The sequence below is a fragment of the Hesperophylax consimilis genome, chromosome 13, assembly GCF_061612785.1.
Source record: "Hesperophylax consimilis isolate HC1 chromosome 13, BYU_Hcon_1.0, whole genome shotgun sequence".
NCBI lineage: Eukaryota > Metazoa > Arthropoda > Insecta > Trichoptera > Limnephilidae > Hesperophylax > Hesperophylax consimilis.
This window is the reverse complement of record NC_142848.1, coordinates 32255849-32274825: the sequence shown is the minus strand read 5'-3', so window position 1 is coordinate 32274825 and position 18977 is coordinate 32255849. Positions and strand designations below refer to the sequence as shown.

Below are 18977 nucleotides of genomic sequence, written 5' to 3'. Positions count from 1 at the left end.
GGCAGGGGTACACAACATTATTTATATATAATGAATGATTCTATTTTGTTAATTTGAGGTAGGTATTATGAGTTATTTTGTTAATTTAGGGTACATTAGGTAATTATAAAGTTTATTTTTACAAATTATGAATGATGTTACAAAGCAAGTAGATATTTATAGTTCATATGAATATAAAAGAATTTATATAATTAAAAAGGTTTGTGATTTCTGATATTTTATTTTTGTAATGTTGGGATATTCCCTCCTTGTTGCTTAGGGCTTATTGTCAAATATTGATAGCACTTAAATAATTATTATTATTAGGGTTCCCCACATATTTGGGTTATTACATCTTTAAATTGCATACTTAAATTATACCACTGCTCTCTGAAGTAAAATTATTCTAAGTGAATTATAATGGGTAAATTAATGGTGATTGAGCATTATGTTCCAACTGTTTATTCATAACATATTTACGATCTATTTTCTTCGTTAAGCGATTGATTTCTAGTGACTCTAATCTGTCTAATTTTTGTCCTTTGTTGCAAACATGAAGGATTTTTACATCTCTATCTTTGTCAAAAGTATGTTGGTTTTCTAGTAGATGCAAGGCAACGTTCGATAAATCTCCTTTTTGATTAACCCAACTAGCGAAATGTTCTTTTATACGGGTTGATACTGCTCTTCCTGTTTGTCCTACGTAATACGCGGGGCAATTCGAGCAGTTCACCTGGTAGACTCCAGAGTTTTCCAGATTACCTCTTTTATCTTTATTGTTTATAAATATTTTACCCAAAGAATTTACATTATAAAAGGCTGTCTTACATTTTTTATCACTGTCTATTAATTTTGAAATTTTATTTGATATTTTGCCAAGGTACGGTATTTTAGTCCATTGTTTTGTTTCTATTTCCTTGTCCGGCGTAAGGCCATATGTAATTGAAGCTACGGTGAGTTTTTTATTCTTCTTCTTTATTAGATTATCAATCATTATGCTATCGTAACCATTATTTTCTGCAATAGTTTTGATAACTTTTAATTCATTATTGTAATTTATGTCGTTTAGTGGTACATGTAATAGTCTATGGATTAAAGAATGGAATACCGACAATTTATGTGAAATGTGGTGTCTTGAGGAGCTGTGAATAATATTATCGCTATATGTCGGTTTCCTGTATATCGAAAATTCTAAAAATTCTAAAAACTCAAATAACTAAAACTCATATCGAAAATTCTAAAAACTCACCGTAGCTTCAATTACATATGGCCTTACGCCGGACAAGGAAATAGAAACAAAACAATGGACTAAAATACCGTACCTTGGCAAAATATCAAATAAAATTTCAAAATTAATAGACAGTGATAAAAAATGTAAGACAGCCTTTTATAATGTAAATTCTTTGGGTAAAATATTTATAAACAATAAAGATAAAAGAGGTAATCTGGAAAACTCTGGAGTCTACCAGGTGAACTGCTCGAATTGCCCCGCGTATTACGTAGGACAAACAGGAAGAGCAGTATCAACCCGTATAAAAGAACATTTCGCTAGTTGGGTTAATCAAAAAGGAGATTTATCGAACGTTGCCTTGCATCTACTAGAAAACCAACATACTTTTGACAAAGATAGAGATGTAAAAATCCTTCATGTTTGCAACAAAGGACAAAAATTAGACAGATTAGAGTCACTAGAAATCAATCGCTTAACGAAGAAAATAGATCGTAAATATGTTATGAATAAACAGTTGGAACATAATGCTCAATCACCATTAATTTACCCATTATAATTCACTTAGAATAATTTTACTTCAGAGAGCAGTGGTATAATTTAAGTATGCAATTTAAAGATGTAATAACCCAAATATGTGGGGAACCCTAATAATAATAATTATTTAAGTGCTATCAATATTTGACAATAAGCCCTAAGCAACAAGGAGGGAATATCCCAACATTACAAAAATAAAATATCAGAAATCACAAACCTTTTTAATTATATAAATTCTTTTATATTCATATGAACTATAAATATCTACTTGCTTTGTAACATCATTCATAATTTGTAAAAATAAACTTTATAATTACCTAATGTACCCTAAATTAACAAAATAACTCATAATACCTACCTCAAATTAACAAAATAGAATCATTCATTATATATAAATAATGTTGTGTACCCCTGCCTAAGTTTGTATAAAATCAGTAGCATAAGAGTTTCAACTACCAGTCTGAAAATGTCCGTAGTAGGATGAAACCGGTCCTGGTAATAATAAATAAGTGGAACAAAGTGAAAAAGTTTTTTAATTTTAATTCTATATATACTATAGTAAAAAAAACGTTTTTTGCGGGTTGATTTTTAGTACAATAATTTTTAATAATCTTTTGTACAGTATTTCTAGTACAATTTCAGTTTTTGCTTGAGTGTACTTTGGATGCGCCTATATATGTATCCACATTTCATGTTAATTTTAACTTTAAATTTACTTCATTTAGTTTCTAGGTTTCCACACCGATTAGAAGAATAGAGAAAAAAGAACAACAAACAATTCTGATTCTTAAATTTAGGCTTAGGTCATGTTTACAGTATTTTAGATTTTCAATCATAATACTTGCTTTTGAAATGACCTAATTGTTGAGAAGACGTTTCTTGTATAGTTAAGTTACAGTTTTGGTTGTTGCAGATCGTGTTAAATGAGATAATTCAAACTTACAAATTTTTTTGCAGGAAGAAGTTGTTCTCAGACACCGCGGCCGCGCCCATCTTTCCCGCGTTCTGTGCCAGGCCGCTCACGCAGCCATCAAGCTGCGTCTCCTTCGACGTCAGTGGCCGGCTATTATCCTCCTTCTCTTCACGCAGATACTGCAAGACTATTCCAGAATGCCCGACCATGTGGCCAAACACATGAGGGAACTGAACGCACAACTCGTCATTCAAGGGGCTGCCAAGAAATAAGTGAAAATTTATTTTCAATTCGGAATCTTTTATAATATTACTAGTTGAAAAAATATCTGACAGTGTTACCATCTTAACAAATAATCTGAAGGAATTTGGGTAAGAATTTTTCAAAGTTTCAAAAATTGTTTTAAATTCGGAATCTACAATGTTGCCAGTAAAAATATATGAAAGTGTTGCCATGTTAATTAATGTAATTATTATTATCATAAAGCTGATGGAATCTGGGTAGGTACTTTTAAAAGTCCCAGCATCTAATGCATGGTCCTTGAATAGTAAATATATACATATTTTATTGTTTTTTCTTTGTGTTGAATAGGAAATCACAAAAGTGTACTTATCGATGTGTAGGTTTATTGGAAATTATTTCATAGGCAAGGTTGTAAATCATTAGGAGTGTGCATATTTTTAAGAAAGCAATTAAGTTAATAACGATGGTTTCCAGAAAACGGGGTAATATCATGTTTGGTGTTTTGAAATTTATTGTATTATTTTAAAGTTGGCCAAATGTTTTGTCACACATAAAAACGTTTTTAGAGTTTACCTACTTTATGATAATAAGAAATGCTTTTATGTTTTTATAATCGTTTTAACATTCCAAATATTGCTCCAAACTAAGATTTGAAAACCTACAACGTAATTGAATTTAACTGATTTTTTAATAAAGTTTTAAACTATGCATTATAATCAGAATGCTCTAACGCACTGACCAGTTAATTCTATCTATTTCGCTAGAAGTAAGATAAAATTGAGCTTACTTTGGACATGTCCATAACACACAAAAATCGGTTTATCTCTCTTTAGTGGTCTTACTGCATCGGAAGCCAATGATATTTTACTACTAAAAATAAACAGGAAAACTTTTACAACTTTTATACTACTGAGTTCTTTTGAACACTGTTGTTAAATAACTAATACATTTATATACTATAATAATTGTAATAACATTACTGTTTCTCAAGTTCCTTACTACAAACCTGGCTCAAACTTAATAATAAAATATGCATTCCAGGTTTGACTGAAACTACCTCAAAACTTTCTGATAACAATTAACCGATTTTTATATTTGTTTTGTTGCAAACGCTAGCCTTATATGTATTTATTTTGGTAGGAATTTATAAATTATTTTAACAGGCCCGGTTTTATGCAGGCGTAATTAAATTGATGCCGCATTTGACATATCAATCTTCCAACGCATAGCGAACTGAGAAGGTGACTTCTGTGCTATAAAAATCAAGTCCAAAGTAGCGACTGCACTAGCGAACATCTCAGTGCCTCTCATATATGTAATATCTATTGCACTAATAGTACAAAACTGCGTCATTTTTATGTGAATACCGTACAAAAGTTGTCCTGTGTCGATTGTGATTGACACAATCGTAGATCTATAAATTTTGTAGACCGAGCGTCTCGAATCTCATTCTCACGACAGAAATAGAGATGGTAGATACCTGAAGTCTGAATTAAGTTGTCACTACGGTTCCAGCCTGGAACCACATTTCTGTGGAGATTAGACGCCCGGTCTACACAATTTATACATCTATGGTCTACTTCAACACTGCGGCGGGCGGTCTATCTGTAATATTTTTTAAAGCCATTTCAAGCAACAATTAATGGTGGTCTTTCACCAAGACGGTGCAGAGAGTAATAACATTCTAATAATATTTTATCTAATTAAATAAAAAGCAATTTTACACAGTTTGCAAAATGCTTACAACTGTTCACAACAATCCACAATGAAAATGGTTGATTTGTTTATGAATTTTTTCTTACGAAGTCGCCATTTTGCATAGGACCGGGACTGTACATAAATATTCAAATCAAATAATATTACAAAACACAAACGAAAGTACTTAGAGAAATTGTCTTCTCTTGTGACTATAAAATTAATCCTGTATTTACAATTAATTATATTTATTATCTTGTAAGAAAAGCACTGATTGTTTTAGACTTAGTGGCAATTTACAAGTAAAATTTTAAAATATATTTTAAGTATTTTGTAATGATCTCAAAGGAAGGGAGGCTTGCAGGCCGCAAGATCTGATATCAATCCTGATGGATGGCAGTGAGGAACGGAACTAGGTAATGCAGTAATTAGATTTCTGAGGGGTACGTATGATACAAATGGCCGATGGAAGCATAATGACATGACACATTATGACATGGAGAGCGGATGGATGGAGAAAGGAGTGTTAGCAGAATATCTGATGTGAAAGTGGATGTAAGAAAAAACACCCTCGACTCTGCAGAAACGGGTTGTTCGTTTGATAGATTCCCTTATTTTAAAAAACGGATTGCAATCTTGTGTCCTTGTTCTACCAGTTTTTCAATGGAAGATACTCTGGGAACTAGCGTCATTAATCACTTTGTCACTGGTGCATAATTGGGAAAAATTTGTCACACGAAAGAAATTGAAATTTGTCACTTGAGAATGGGTTATTTCTACGACTTGTTTTGTGTTCAACAGCTTGACGGTGGAACGATTTGCGTCTTCAAGCTCCATGTTCACTCCTTCCTCTCCTCAAAAACACCCTATACACAGCATCCCCAAAGAAGACACGGTCCTGAGGAAAATTACTTATCTGTGTGGAGTTTATGTAAAAAAAAAAAAAAAAATAGGAGCACTCTCAGAAGACATGTAATGATTCAAGATTCTGTATAACAGAAAAGTATGTATGAAAGTGATTGAAGCAAGAATGTGTGCCAATACTTATTGTTGTGTGTTGTTCCACCCTCTCTGCCTACCCCTGCGGTTAGTTAATACATTTCCTAAGACTTGCACAATATGCAATACTATATGTTTTAACCGTATTGTTTGTATGTTCTGGTTTTTGACCATTCCACTATGTTATGGAACGTCTTGTAATGTTAGTTATTGTTGACTTTGTATCCAACATGTTAACCTAATGTATTAGTGTCATTAATAGTCAAATAGTTGGGCGGGTCAAAATAATTATGGATCAATTCAAAATTGACTTAAATATGAGATTGTTTATTTATTATTATTCTGTAATTTGTATAACTCCATTTAATTATTTTTTAAATTTCATTTGAAATAAAACAATATTTTTAATGTTTTTATGAAGTTTTGCAAGTATTAATATTTAAAAACAACCCCTGTTTGATTAAAACGTCTATCTATATATTACAGGGTTTTCCAATAAGAGGTGTTATTTTGAATAGACCGCTATTTCGGTAGATGTTACTTTTGAAGCTGTCATTTTTTGACATTGGACAAGTAGAAACTACGCCATTAATAAAAATGGAACGATACACGCTTCAACAACGCATTGAAATTATTAAAATTCACTTGAGTGAATCAAATGCAAATCATCTTGAGTGATGAGGCCCATTTCCACCTCGGTGGCTTCGTCAACAAGCAAAATTGTCGCATCTGGGGCTCAGAAAACCCAAGAGTTATTGTTGAAAAGCCTCTCTATCCTCAACGTGTGACTGTTTGGTGCGGTTTATGGTCCGGCGGAGTCATTGGACCTTACTTTTTCGAAAATGAGGCTGGAGCAACAGTTACGGTGAATGAATTGCGCTATCAAGAGATGATTAATGATTTTTTATGACCGGAATTGGATGGTATTAATCTGGATAACGTTTACTTTCAACAAGACGATGCTACGTGCCACACAAGCAACGAAACCATTGATCTTTTACGATTGAATATCAAAATAACACCTCTTATTGGAAAACCCTGTATAATACAAATAAGAGAGTCTGTGGCGGCATTGCTTTGTTTTTTATACAAATCTACAGTTTTATTCGGAGATTGATGAAATTTTGCACATTTGACTTTCAAAACAGGAGGAAGATCTATGAGAGTTTTCTAAAAATGATCCCCACTCTCTGTTCCATCCCTTAACACGTTGAACGCCATACAGGTCACCGGTGACCTCATTTTTTTTTTTTTTTTTTTTACAGTATTACCGCACAAGAGTCCCAACTGCTCCCGTCTGGAGCCAGTGAGACTATGGCATTCCCAATTGGGGTATGATGTGAGGCTGAGGGTATTGGGGAGGGGAGGGAGATGGGGAAGAGGAAGGTGGGGAAGTACCTGGCTATTCAGATCTGGTCACCAAACACGGCTAAAGCCATTTCAAGCAACGTTTCAATTCTGAATGGTGGTCTTACACCAGGGCGATACTGAGAGTATCTTCCACTCTGGAACGTGCCGCAAATATACTATATATTATTTTTAAATTAATTAATTGTGAAATAACACAAATTAATCAAATAAAATTTATTTGCGCACGCCGGGTTCGAACCCGCGACCTTCGGATCTGTAGTCAAAAGCGTATACCACTAGACCACGCCGGCCGTCATAGCGAAAATCGTCATTTTTCTCGCATAGCGCCATGACGGTCACCGTTGACCGCAGTTAATTTTCTTGATTTTCATGAAAAATTTTGATCAAAAAAAAAAAGTTATACGTTTCGATGGTCGCCGATGCCATCTGAGTTTTTTTTTTTTCAAATTAAAAATGGTAATTTTTCTTCATTTCCACAATGGCGTTCAACGTGTTAAAGCAGTATTTTGATATTTCTTGATGAAATTTTTGCACACTTGACTTTCAAAATAAGAGGAAAATTACTGTCTATGTCTGATTTCGAAAAACTTTTTTTTTTCGAAAAAAGTGGACTTCACCTAGTATAAATTATTATATAATATAAACTAACTTAATTTTCGACTATTTAGTTCATTCATGTACCGACAAATCTGGTATGAATGTATTTGTGCATACCGATAGCAACGAAAGTTTAAAAAAAATGTTCATCAAACACCCATTCACAATCCCTTCTTACCCCGCCAAAGATATTTGGTGCTTAGCGACGTATATCAATTCTGTGCAAATTTAGACTAACGATTCAATTTGATAATGTTCTTTCTGTGTTTTTTTTTGTTCCATTCTTTTTCCCGACAAAAACAAAATTATTATTAAATTAAATTATTTTTATCTAACCAGTACAACACTACACAAGCAAGGATATCTTTGAAATGATTTAATTGTACAATTATCAAAATAATAATAATTCGTTAATTGTGTAAAGCCAAAAAATCTTTGGATTCTAAATTAAAACCTTTAAATTTAGGAGGATCATTATTGATTGACTTGATTCATATTTATTTTCACCCACTCAATTGTTTAATGTAGTAGTTACTGTATTAGATTCTGTGATTAGTAATTTACTTACCGTAATATACAATAGTGAGATAAAATTGTAGATTTACATAATTATTGTGCAAAAAAATTATTATTTATATATATTATGCTTTAAGGCGATGCACTACGTCGTGTAATATTTTGAATCGAGCCGCCATCAATAACACTCCTTACGTAGATGGCGATTAGGCTTAAATTCCCGCTTAACACCATCCAGCTGTTTTGATTTAGGCGAGAAAAAAACATGGCCAAAAAGTGCCTTTTATTTTATTTTGTGGATGTTCAGGCATAAATATTTAAATGATTTCCGATCATTTTATAAATAATTTAATTTGCCACATTATACAATAAAACCATAACCGAAAATAGGTTCGTAAGTAGGAAATTTTGAACTTTAGCATTTTCATATGCCTTATAAATTATTTTTTTCTGGGCTTATAAAAAGACTTATGTAAAAAATACTCGATTATTTCAAAAGCCAAGATGTATTATACTCGCGGTATTTATTTAAAGCATCTGAAACATTTCTAGGCGACCAAATTTTCAAACCAAAAACACATGATTTTGCATTGCTACGTATTGCATCGCCTTAATGATTTGTAGTAATTTGTGTTATGTATGTAAAAAAGCCAATCAACATTCCATAATTTTTTACTTTATAATGCTGTCTTCTATACTGCCGTGGTAACTAAAAACACAGTGCCTTTCTTGAGACTCTTAAGGAAGACTCTGTGTTTTTAATTACCACGGCAGTATAGTAAAAAAAGACAACCGAAAAAATACTGTTCTCACCATGTTTGAATAAGTTTACAAAATGGAGTCTTCTTGCAAGGGTAAACATGACACCACCTTAACTTTAAACAAAAAACGAAAATTTTACAAAATTTCGATAGCGGTGTTTTTAGCATATTTTGTATGTATCACTGACTTCTGAATTAACGATTCGCTGCTTTCACTATTTCATTGATTGGACATTAAACTTGTCCGGTTTTTGGGGTGGCGGATTAATGACAGAGTATCACGGAGGAAAGAAGGGAGACGAGGGTCATAAAAACATTTCCTACAAACTTTTGCCGCTAACTTTCACGACGGAATTCGGGGGCGCCAGGGGAAGAGAATTTCAAATTGACATGCCCTTTCATCGCAATACACTTGCCAAGTGTTAATCAAAATAGCAGTAGATGGCACCAATTATAAAATAAAAATAATTTCAAACTTCGAATAAAACAGGGTGTGACGTGTAACAAAGCAAATAAATAATACTTTTACAAGCCAGGCAACGTACACTAGATAATAAAAAATGTATTTCAATGTTTATTTATGTAATTATAACGACGTATTTCATTGTTTAAAGCTTACAACCGCACTTTATAGCTTATGAAGAAACAGTCTGCTTATGCCGAGCGGTGAAATCATACTGGCCTAGTAAGCCACCCCCAATTGCCCCTAGTAGAGTTAGATGTATGTGTTGTGCTTAGCGATGAATCGTTCATGAACGAGCCGCACAATTGAGCTAGTTCTTTTTGATGAGCCGTATTCGTACGACTCCCGGTAAACCGTACCACGGCACAATTGAACGGTTACTCTTTTTTATCAGGAGATATTTTAGAAAAATAGAGCCATTAAAATTATCCAAGTGTTAATTGTTATTTCATACTCAGAGACGTGAAGGGCATCTGACAGTCGGACTTCTGGACTTGAATATAAGTCTCGTGGTACGAGGCGACATACCGGTACCAAGATTCGTACGATCATCATACACTTACGCTGGGAGCCGGGAGCCGTATTGGGGGACTCGTATTCTCAGAGCACAGTATTCTCATTGCTCATACGCTCTGAGCTCATGGCTTCCATTCAATTGAGCCGTCGTTCAATTGAGCCGTCGTTCAATTGAGCCGTCGTTCAACTGAGCCAACTCTTTGTGCGGAATAAAAATATCAAGCTTGTACCATGGCACCCGCTTTTAATAAAATGAGTTACAATCCATCGCTAGTTGTGCCCAGTCGCTCTAGTGCCATCTACTCTCCCTTCTTTCCTTCATGGAGAGGACTGTACAATATACATCTATGGTTTTCACATATAAGTTAATTTTGCAGAAAGTGACAAGCAGCTGAAGTGTGAATTTTATTTGTCAATAATTTTGTTTCAAGAATGCAACATTTTTATTTAAATTGTAATTTGGCAATGGTTCACAAAATGTTTGCAAACACCGCCTTTCTAGATGAGACTGTGTCTGAATAATATTATTGCATCGATAGGCTTTCTTAGTCTTCAAAACATTAGAATTAGTGGGTTGAAAAGTTATCTAGTCGTAAATATACCAAAAATTATTCAGTAGTAATGTGTTTTTATAATTTTAAAAGTTTAATTTTTAGTTTCTAAAACTTCATCTTTTGTGTCCAATACCCAATATTCTTGAATTCACTGACTTCAATAACTCTCGAACGGTGAATTCCAGCATTAAGAAATTTGTTATTTCTTTCCGTCTGGAATTTCTGGGCAAACACAACATCGGTATTATTAATTATTTATTTTTTATAGAGTGGAGACGGTTTACATATATTTCCCGTGAGCACATAGGCCATAGGCCCATTGTGCAATCTCCCATTTTACCTCATTCCTTTCACAGTCACCCGGTCCCTTTTATAAAGCTCACCAGGGTTGTCATTGGATATTTGGCTATGTCTTCTGGTTCCACAATGTGTCTTCTCAGGTCTCATCTCTCCTCTCCAATCTCTCTTGGTTCTTTGAAGGCCCCACAAAAGAAGAAAGCCTCATCTCTCCTCTCCACTTCGGTTCCCTAACGGCCCCACGAGGAAAGAGGGCCTCATCTCTACTCTTCACTCCCCCTTAGTTCGCCGAAGGCCCTATGGGGAAAGAATCCACCAGTATCATTTAAAATTCCATAATTATTTAATATTATTTTGGCAATTCTAATTGTTTTTATTAAATTCGTGAATTCTGACACACTTTTTTATTTGTGCATAAGAATGATAATGTTATTACGTTTTTATTTGGTTAAATAAATAATTTTCTTTGACATGATTTTTGTTTTATTTGTATTTTTGATGTCGTCCCAAATATGAGCTAGTTTAGGTTGGAATAATTTATTGTATTATGGATTTTTTTAATGTATTTTTCAAAATAAATATCTATTATGTTTTTCGTAGTATAAAAGGAGTCCTAAAATAATACAGGTAAGAACTTTACGTGTGGGTACTTTTATTTTTTCAATATTCAACACCGAATTGCACATAGCAACATCGAATTTACACATGGCCTAAAATTGTTTTGACATTTGCGACGTTTGCGTACTCTTTTAGGTTAAGTCCTGGTGTTTGAGTTTTTCTGGCAAATTAAATTAAATAACTAGAAAATGTTGCGCCGAGAAAAGAAAAAGAAGAAGGAGATCCTCTCCGACAAGATCGCCAACTTGCTGACTGTCGCTCCAAATGCGGACGTAGAGGATGATCACGTGTTTGGTACCAAACCTAAAACCGTCACCAGAGAGGAGTTGGACTCCGATGGTGATAGCGCCGAGGAAGCGGAATTAAGCAACTTTAGAAAACAAAACGCAAGTCTTCTGGCTGATTTGAGCGGGAGATATGCAGGAGAAGTTACGTCAAAGAAGGAATTAGGACTTGATAATGACAGCGATTCGGATGATGACAGTATTGAAATTGATTCTGATGATATCGCTGGAGGTTCGGAAGACGGTGAAGCCACATCTGATGCCGAAGAGGGTTCAGATGTCGAAGAAAATGGCGATAAAAGTGGTGATTTGGGTAGTGATGATGAAGTTGGTGGTTCAGAGGATGGAGAAGAAATTGGTTCTGATATGGAAGAAGAACAAAGCGACGAAGAAAATGACAGTGAGCTAGAAGGATCCCAAGATGGTTTTAATCTTAGTGAAAATAACAAAAGTAGCAATGACTTCAAGCATTTCAAAGAGAAAGATAACTCAGAGGAGGTCGAAAAAGGAAAATGTGTGAAGAACCAGTTAAACCTTTGGGAGAATTTGTTGGAGATGAGGATCAATCTGCAGAAGTGTTTGATAACGGCTAACAAGATGCCACTGCCGGAGACGATACGGGAGCTAAAGAAAGAAGGTGGTGAAGAGTTTCATGATGCTCTCAACAAGAGCAAAGGCAGCGTTGCTTCCCTCATGACTAGGTAAGTCCACTTAGACGTTTCTGATTTTTACCAACGACCTTACAATACATCTAGACCCGTTATTGTCTTATAAAATTAACAAAAAGTATGGCAAGCAACAAACACTCCTAAGTTTCCAGCAAATTCCTAATTTAAATGTCTTTCGTGTATGACAAGGATAGACAACAAAAAATATATGTGAATAAACTAAATAGCACTGGACCCCATTTTTGTATTTAAAAGTTGCTGCGAATTCTACATTACGGGTGTGATTGTCACCCGAGATGTAGAATGTAGTAGAATAGACACAAGAGTCCCAAATGCTCCCAACCGTCTGGAGCCAGTGAGACTGGCATCCCCAATCGGGTTATGCTGTGAGCACCTAACACGGCCAAAGCCATTTCAAGCAACGTTTCAATTCTGAATGGTGGTCTTATACCAGGGCGATACTGAGAGTATCTTCCCCTCTGGTGAATTATCTTTTTAGAATCTCTGAAAATAAACATCCTGCGAAGGGCATTTTACATATATATCATTGAATGATGTATGTACTTTTAATGCTGATGTACCTCTCTTCAGCTTAAAACTCAAAAATGACTATGTGCCAGATTTCCGCAAATGTTTTTTTACTCCAAAAATTAAAAAAAAAAAAACAAGGAAATGGGCCCAAACTCGGCTATGTGCATAAGTTTAACCGCTATCGCACAATACTCAGCCAAACATTGTTTGTTGACACATTCAAATAAAAAACTGAGAAGTTTTTTGCTTCCCCTCAAACTCACATAGCCAGTCTAGTGAGCTCATAGACGGTTTGTATTGTACTTCACGGAATGAATTTATTCTAACGCATTGGGCATAATTAAGTTGCAAATAAACTAATAAAGAATTTTTGTGTTTATTTTAGGTTGATGGAACTTCAAACTATTTTAATATCCAAATATCCCGAAACGAAAGACCTTTTCAAACAAGCCAAAGCTTTTAAAAAAGGTGAAGAAGAAGAGGAAAAGACAGATGACCCAATGGACGAAGAGATATCCAGTGATTCAGACTCAGTCAGTAGCGAGAAGGCAGCAGAAGCAGAAGAAAAACCTAAAGTTAACCGTAAAAGAAAGCTGGCGGATTATTCAGAAGAACTCTCCAATAGATTTAATACGTATACTAAATACAGAAATAGCGTTATACAGAAATGGAATGACAAAACAAGAGTAGCGGGCAATCTCAAAAATCAACCGGCACCTACGTCCGTTCTCTCTCAAATTCAATTCATCTTAGGCGATAGCAATAAACTCACGAGAAGAACGCAGATGAGAAGAACAAAGTATGATATAATCGGAGAAAAGAAAATAAAAGAAGATGAAACAGCAAATGGTGAAGGTTTTTTACCGTTATGCGAAGACAGAAGAAATGTGGATGAAGAATATTGCGCGGAGATTTTCGACGATGACGATTTCTATCATCAGCTCTTGCGTGAGCTGATTGAGCATAAGTCTTCGGATATCTCCGACCCAATTCAGTTGAGTCGGCAGTGGATCCTTCTGCAGCAGATGCGGAGCAAGATGAAGAGAAAGATCGACACCAGAGCCACAAAGGGACGGAGGATTCGCTACGCCGTGCATTCCAAGCTTGTCAACTTTATCGCTCCGGAAATTAATCACGACTGGACTGACGAGATGAAGAATGAACTGTACGCTTCGCTGTTCGGTAAACAGTTTGAAGGGAATACGGAAGGCGTTAAGACCAAGAAAAGCACTGAAAATGGAACGCTTGAGATCATGTCACGGTGAAATAGTTGCGTCAAATTGGGTTGATATATATTGCAATCCCGCAACTACACTGTCGTAAGTCTCAATATCTCTGCTGTGATTATGGTTTGAAGTTTTGGATTTTTAACATGATTCTAGATTTTGATGTATGTATATTTCAATTTGAAACTATGATTAATGATACTATCTCTAAATAACTACGCACTGTGACTGTTCAACAATATTAAAAAAAAAATCTAAAAATACTTGTTTGCTTACCACTTATGTACTTACTTCAATACTTAAGCCCAGTTGTTTTGCAGAAATTCACATCTGACAAAGTCATCAAATGGCAATTCAGCGCCATTTTACGTTTGAAAGGTTCCCATTAAACGCCGATTCTAAGTGCGCTTCAGCTGACGGCCGGCATAGTCCAGTGGTAACGCATTGGACTGCCATTCCGAAGGTCGCGGGTTCGAACCCGGCGTGCGCAAATAAATTTTATTTGATTAATTTGTGTTATTTCACAATTAATTAATTAAAATAATATATAGTATATTTGCGGCACGTTCCAGAGTGGAAGATACTACCAGTATCGCCCTGGTGTAAGACCACCATTCAGAATTGAAACGTTGCTCCAAATGGCTTTAGCCGTGTTTAGTGACTAGATCTGAATAGCCAGGTACTTCCCCACCATCCTCTTTCCTTTCCCCACTTACCTTCAGCCTCACAACATCCCCCAATTGGGGATGCCATAGTCTCACTGGCTCCAGACGGGAGCAGTTGGGACTCTTGTGAGGTATTCACTATAAAAAAAAAGCTTTTTATCAAATTGTCATAAGCTGACAAGCTTATTAGTGTTGATGGTTGTCCTCTTCTGCTGATCACAATTTGTTCAAAAGGCGAAACGGACTTAGAATCGGCATTTAAAGGAACCCAAAAAAATAAAAATTCAAAAAAATAAATTACGCTGAATAGCTATTTGATGGCAATGTTACTTTTGAATGTCTGTGAAGCAACCCATCCTTAGTTAGAGATGTGCAATTTTTACTGGGTGTTCTTTGAAAGCTATATGTTTTATCAAAACTTCTGATTTTTTATTTGACAGTGTGGTTGCGGGCAGAGGCGCCTCTTTGGTTCCAGGCGTGATAGGTCATTTAAAAAAAATGTGTGACTAATCTTTATTTGACATTGTGAAAAATGCCTATACATTATTATCTGCATCAATTTGTAAGTCTGCGACTCTAAACACATTTTATGTTAATATAGTAAATTGTAAATAACTACACAATCTATGTACTTACGGCAAATTATTTTTAAGAGATTACATTTTAATGTAGTTGTGCACAACATTAAAGTAAATAAAATAAGAATTTGAAACGTCGTCTGCAGTATCCAAAGTTACTAGGTGCGAAGCAATTGAAAAGCAACTAATGTTCCACACACGACAAGCATGTACAGTGAAAAATCGACACATGTTTACGTCACCATCTCTTTAAAACATATAATATTCATTGTGCTGTCTCCCTCACGGCCATGACCTAAGCATCCCCAAGCTTTCTTCAGGACCCAATTTTTACTTTGTCTAAAAACATAGTACCATCTCGTTTATTCTATGGCATAGGGACAGAAGATGCCAAAGTTGGGACATTCTTTAAATTGACCCAGCGAATCGTGTGGACTTGTGAATGAATGCTTCTATTAGAGACAACAGATGTCACTGCTCGTCGCCCTGCCGCTCGCAGCTCTGCTGTTTCGCTGTACATTTCAAATAAATTAAGAATAAGACCAGTTGTTTTGATGCACGTAATTTATTACTATTGTTGTCTTATAATTTTGGGGGGGTCAAAAACCAATTGAACTAAGGGAAGAACCGCCACTGCATTGAAATATTACTGTTCAGTTCTTGAAAATAAAATCTGCTTACGAATTACTAGTCCTTTTTATGATAGCTCATAAATTGCTGGCTGCGTATAAAACTGCTAATGTAAAAAACTGTACTGTGTATGTCCTAATAAATAAATCCTAAATCGGGTAAACTAGAGATCAGGCTTGTTTCCAAAATTAAATAGTTAGTTACACAAATTAGATACTTTTACAAATGTGTCATAATTTACCCACCTCGCTCATTTTTAGCATCGCTACTCCAGGAGGTTTGTTTAAAAACGAACATTCAGATCCTGAGTAAAAAAGTGTCACAATATACTGCGCTGCAAACTTTTACCTCACATTAGCGAACTTTACTTTTCTATGCAGGATCTGATTATTTAAATTTGGCATTCTTAGGCGGTCAATGTAAGACTGATGACGTAGTTTATTCAAAGTATTCTTGAACCCTCCTGTTGCCAAAAATATGATCACTTGGTTTGCCTCCAAGCTGTTTCGACGAGTCGAATTGATACCCAGATTTCGTGTTAGGGCAAGTCTATTGATTTGGACCTCTATGTACACAGTAATATATCAACCCATTTTAATAACTTAATTTCTTTTTTGTTATTAATTTTATCATCACAAAATAATACTAAAAATGTTTTGTACATATTATAATACAAATTTTAATTATTATTGTAATAAAGTTTATGTATTGTCGATTTAATATGATAATAATAATGGATTTTTTTTTGTTAATTATTTATTTATTTATTTTATTTTAAATGCACATTTACAGTTATACATAACCAATAATAAACATACATTTTATTTTAATTTATTAAGTAATAATAGCGTTTTTGAACTGGTGAATATTAAGTTGGAAAATATCTATATCAGGGGACAGGTAATTTAGTAACATAATCATTTTTCCGAGCGGCATTACTAATGGTAAGTTGGTTCTGCATTTTGGAACGACAAAGGTTCTGTGCCTGCGCGCTCTTGTATAATTGTCGGGGACATAAAACTCAAATTTTTCTATAATATCGGGAATACAGACGTTACCATTTAGAAGTTTATATGCTGTTATCAGCAAAGCAGTTTTCCTTCTATCGGTGAGGCTATTAATACCCAGCATGCCGGACAAAAAGGCTGATGGATATAACCAGGGATAATATCCGAAGTCTCTAAGATATAAATATCTCAGAAACTTCTTTTGTACTTTCTCTATCATTTGAGAGTAAGTTAAATCCATTGGTCCCCATATTACAGAACCACTTTCCAAAATGCTACGTACTAAACTATAGTATAGCACACGAATCGCGGCCGAGCTGCAAAAATGTCTGGAGTTGCTTAGCACAAATCCTAGCATTCTTAAAGCTTTGTTGCATATCGTTTCTATGTGGACGTGAAATGTTAAGTGCGTATCAAATGCGATTCCCAAATCTCTTGAAATAACAATGTGCTGAAGAGATGAATAAGACATTTTGTAGTTATAGTAAATCGTTTTGTTTGCCTTGGTGTAGCACATAATGGAGCATTTCTTAATATTAAACCCTAATTTATTGGTATGACTCCATTCGACGATAGAATTTATATCACTTTGTAGCTGCAAGCAATTTTCCAAAGATTTTATTAAAAGGAATAGTTTCATGTCATCCGCGAATAAGAGAAACTTGGAAAATTTTATGCAATGGTAAATGTCATTGATAAATAGCGAGAAAAGTAAGGGTCCAAGATTCGACCCCTGTGGAACTCCAGAGTTTGTGATGAAGTTGGAAGAGTGGAAAATACCATAAGTTACGTATTGTTGTCTATTTGAGAAATAACTTACAAATAGACATAGAAGTTTCGCTGAAAATCCAAATTGGTCGAGTTTATTTAGGAGAATAAGCGGATCTACTGAGTCAAAGGCTTTTGCGAAGTCATTGTATGATACATCTACTTGATTGTTACTATCAAGAGCTTGAGATATGTACTCCGTAAAAACCATTAGATTAGACACAGTAGATCTGCCAGACCTAAAACCGTGTTGCTGGTCAATTATAAAGGGTTCAACTTGGGTATAAATGCATTTATGAATTATTAGTTCAAACAACTTGGCTGGAGAGGATAGGATCGCCACTGGTCTATAATTAGAGACTGAAGCCTTATCACCAGTTTTATGTAACGGTGTAACTTTAGAGATTTTCCACAGGTCTGGGAATATTCCGGAGTTAAGTGAGAGATTATAAATATACGCGAGAGGTGTTAATAAGGGCTCAAAGCATCCCTTTAACACGAATGACGGAATAAGATCCGGTCCAAAAGAAGTTTTGGATTTTAATTTTTTAACAGCAGCGGTGATGTCAGTGTTTGTAATATTTTGAATATCAACATTCTGTGCTTTTGTTGGCGTATTTTTTCCAGGTATAAAAGATTTCAAGTCCGCAGCTTCCTTACTATAAGTTGATTTAAAATAGTCTGCAAATGCTTCTGGAATATCTGCTCCTGAGAAAGACTGATTATTCCAAGTAACATGGTCAACAAACCCGCCATCACTTCTTCTGGACGAGATATACTTCCAGAAAGATTTGGGATCGCATTTGATATTTTTTTCAATAGAATTAATATATTGCACATGTGCTAATCGAATACTGCGTTTTATTTTTGTTCTAAGTAGACAAAACATTTCCCGGTCACTCACCATTCCAGTTTTCTTCCATTTTTTGTAATGTTTGAATTTGAGTTTTATGTCGCTAACAATCTCACTAGAAAACCATTTAGGATATTTTCTACCATTCCTCGGAGTGCGGTAATTATTTCCCTTTAACCCCTTGAATGCAAGCGTATGCTTGAGGTTATGTTTAAAAAATCATTTCTCTGAACATAACTAGCTATTCTGGGGAAACTACATACGGTAGGTTACATGCAATTATTATTAATATATCTGATAAGACAGTACAATTTACAAAGACATAATTTTGCAAAAAAACAAGTAAGTTATGACAAAAAAAGAGTCAGATGGCGCTCTGTGTAAATTTCGCTTCGGTACACCAAGAGTTAATGAGAGTGTTGAAAGGTGTACAGTAGAAGGTTGCATCTTTATCATGATTAAAATTTATGCAAAGGAATA

At 34.8% G+C, this 18977-nt stretch overlaps 2 protein-coding genes across 2 annotated transcripts in view; both read left to right on the top strand.

Annotated features, from left to right (window-relative positions):
* Window positions 1-6040, top strand: part of LOC149418819 (uncharacterized) — a 31118-nt gene extending 25078 nt beyond the window's left edge. The window contains exon 11 of the mRNA XM_089638675.1: window positions 2702-6040. Coding sequence (XP_089494801.1) covers window positions 2702-2929 — 228 coding nt within the window. The 3' untranslated portion in view covers window positions 2930-6040. The remainder of the gene's footprint in view (window positions 1-2701) is intronic.
* A 5350-nt stretch (window positions 6041-11390) lies between these two features.
* On the top strand, window positions 11391-15140 carry Aatf (Apoptosis antagonizing transcription factor). The gene is made up of 2 exons (XM_089638674.1): window positions 11391-12272; window positions 13156-15140. The coding sequence occupies exons 1-2, from the start codon at window positions 11476-11478 to the stop codon at window positions 14033-14035; spliced, it is 1677 nt and encodes a 558-aa protein (XP_089494800.1). The 5' UTR covers window positions 11391-11475; the 3' UTR covers window positions 14036-15140.
* Window positions 15141-18977: the final 3837 nt, after the last annotated feature.